This window comes from Montipora foliosa, chromosome 8 (genome assembly GCF_036669935.1).
Source record: "Montipora foliosa isolate CH-2021 chromosome 8, ASM3666993v2, whole genome shotgun sequence".
NCBI lineage: Eukaryota > Metazoa > Cnidaria > Anthozoa > Scleractinia > Acroporidae > Montipora > Montipora foliosa.
The window spans coordinates 8,849,488-8,852,296 of record NC_090876.1 but is presented as its reverse complement, the minus strand read 5'-3'; the positions used below and the strand labels follow the sequence as shown (position 1 = coordinate 8,852,296).

Below are 2,809 nucleotides of genomic sequence, written 5' to 3'. Positions count from 1 at the left end.
GGGAACTTTGTCGTGGCTTCTTTTGGTCGTTCGGGGAATTTGGAAAACACCTAGATCAGCTTAACGCCCCGGTAGACATCGCTACGAATAGCAAAGGTGATTTCATAGTTGCTGATCGTTATAACTCCCAAATCAAAGCTTTCTCCAAAGATGGAAACTTAAGTCAGAGAGTCTGCGAGCCAGCTTTTCTTCAAACCTTCGAGGAAGATATGTTAGTGACCAATCTTCTTCACCCTCAGTGTCTCGATATCGATAAAGGTGATCAACTCTATATTGGAAGTAGTTATGAATCCCCACAAAATTTCCAGCTCACAAACGAGATCATAGCTGTTGACAAAGACGGAACTTTCCGCTGGAGCTTTGGACGAGGGATAGCGAGTTTTCACCGCGGAACATTGACGAGTTTAGCCGTGGACAAGAATAGAAACAGGGTTTTTACGTTGTGCGGAAGCACTGTGTTTGTTCTGAACACCGATGGAATCTTTTTATCGTGTTTTACGCTCACTGGTGACTTTAAACCAGCTCATGAATCACACTTATGTGTAACAAGCCAAGGTGATTTGATCATCACAGCTATGAAGATGGTATATTTCATTTCCAAACGAGCTGCGAACGATACAAGCTTCAAGTCCCGCACAATCGTCCCGTCGCGGTTCATCAAACCGGACACCAAGAGAATCCCCTATAATTTCAATCCATCTGGAATAGCTTTCAACTCGCACACGGAGGCAGTTATTGTCGTTGATCGAGCGAGCAACAGCTTGATCATGTTCGACACAATGGGAAATCTCAAACGGAAAATATACTTCTACGAGAGATATGCCTCAGGAGGTGCAACTGTTACGAGGGACGGTCACGTTGCTGTAGCGAGCAAATCAACCAATCAGATTCTAATACTGTAATTTTTCTGCTAGATTTCCCACAAGTTGAACAAAGAAATGGCAATCGTTCGTGTTAAAACCAGAACCTCCCCTCCCGAAAAAAAAAAACAAAAAACGGCCAGGGAATAGGCTACCAGTAGCCTTCTTTTCTTATTTTAACAAGCACTTCAAGTCATTCTCGCAAGCCTGGAAACTATCAGCTCCCAGCACATAGCCTGCGTAACGGCCCAGGGGACTGGGGAAGGCAGGGGTGGGGCCGCTTCGCAAGCTAAAGCATAGAGCACTTTTTATCGCGTTCCGAGTGTAACGTCGTGCATTCTCTAGCGCCAGAAGCACATGACCTGGAAGCATGTAACTTGCAACTGTTTTCCTTGGAACAAAGTTACCAATTAAATGCCCAATTATGGACAACACCAAGATCGAAGCTGCACGTGCGGGAAAATGCACGAGCTACGTTATATCCAAATAAGAAAATCTCAAAGCTCTTAACCACATTTCAACGCTTCAAGGTCATCAGCTTCCGTTAGCGCCTTGTGATTGACTCGAAAATCCAACCTACATTCTAAGCCAATCCGAAAGAGTACCAAATATGATTGGTTATCGTATTTCGACGACTGCATTTATTTGTTTTACGCTAGTATTGGCTTATTTGATTGAAAGTGGTTGTGATTGGTCAGCGTAAATTTTCATCTGATCGCACACGCGTAATCCACACACATCAAATGAATGTGTTACTGGAAATAAAAATGTGATCTGAAATCGTGAAAAAAAAAACCGGAAATAAATTTTGATGGAAGTGTTGAGATCAATCGCGAAATTCGACTCCTTGACCTACCCTGAATTTTGGTATACAAGTGAAATTCGTTTCTTCGCATTCTTATGGCTTTTTCCATTGGAAACCCACCGTAATTTTTCGAGTCGAAAACCAATTCGTGACTATCAAACTGAAACAGGTTCGCATTTTCAAACCACAAGCGAGTTAATTATAGGAAAACAAATTACAAGCAAACAAACAAAATGATATTTCTGTTTATTGAATAAAAATACAATTTGACGAGTTAATGCTTTCTTCAAAATGTACATTTTTGTTTCGGTGAAAACGATCCATGATTTAATAATAATAATTAATAATAATTACATTTATATAGCGCAGACCTCTATATGAATATATTCAGTTGCGCTTCACAATATTTTAAAATAAAATTATGTCAAACCGTCACGTGAACTAAAAACATAAGAAACTATTAAAAACTACAACCATATACCTATTTAAAAGCTAAATTAAAAATGATTTCAAGTGTATGGTCCACACTGACATGTTTTTAGGACGAAATCCACCAGAAGTTCGAGTAACAAGTGGACAAAAACCTTGTACCAAGATTATAAACATCGTATTGCAAACTTCTGTAAGACTGTTTCAAATATCTTCTCAAAAAAATCATTTCTAGCAACACCAAACGTCAAAAACAACTGTTGAACTTCGTAAGAAACACTTGAAAGTACTGGTGAATGAGTACTGAGGATGAAATTTTACCTGTGTTTGCACAATTTCTCTGAACGTTGAAATATAATTTTTCTCGTTCCCATGGGAAATTGTTTTCGGTGTTATTTCAGGCAAATATTTATATCTTTAGCTTTCAGGAAAAAGGACTGTAAAATACTTAAAATTACTCTGGTACGAGATTTTTGTCCACTAAAAACTGAAATTGCTTCGATTTTCTATCGGATGTCGTCTTAACCCCGTTTTACATCACCGTTTTAAAAAACCCAAGGTTTCATCTATTCGCACGGCAACCCAAACGCATTTTCAAAACGATTGTTTTGAGAAAATTTCCATCTACGAAACCGTTTTTCGACGGTGTTTTGGGGTGTTTTGTCGTTAAGAGATGGCCGCAAACCGAGCTCACTCTCTCTTGATATCCAAAAGG

General features: G+C 39.3%; 1 protein-coding gene across 1 annotated transcript in view; it reads left to right on the top strand.

Annotated features, from left to right (window-relative positions):
• Positions 1-2,179, top strand: part of LOC138013049 (uncharacterized) — a 3,804-nt gene extending 1,625 nt beyond the window's left edge. The window contains exon 1 of the mRNA XM_068860013.1: positions 1-2,179. This exon is cut by the window's left edge and continues 1,625 nt beyond it. Within this exon, the coding sequence (XP_068716114.1) occupies positions 1-902 (902 nt within the window). The 3' untranslated portion in view covers positions 903-2,179.
• The last annotated feature ends 630 nt before the right edge of the window (positions 2,180-2,809 follow it).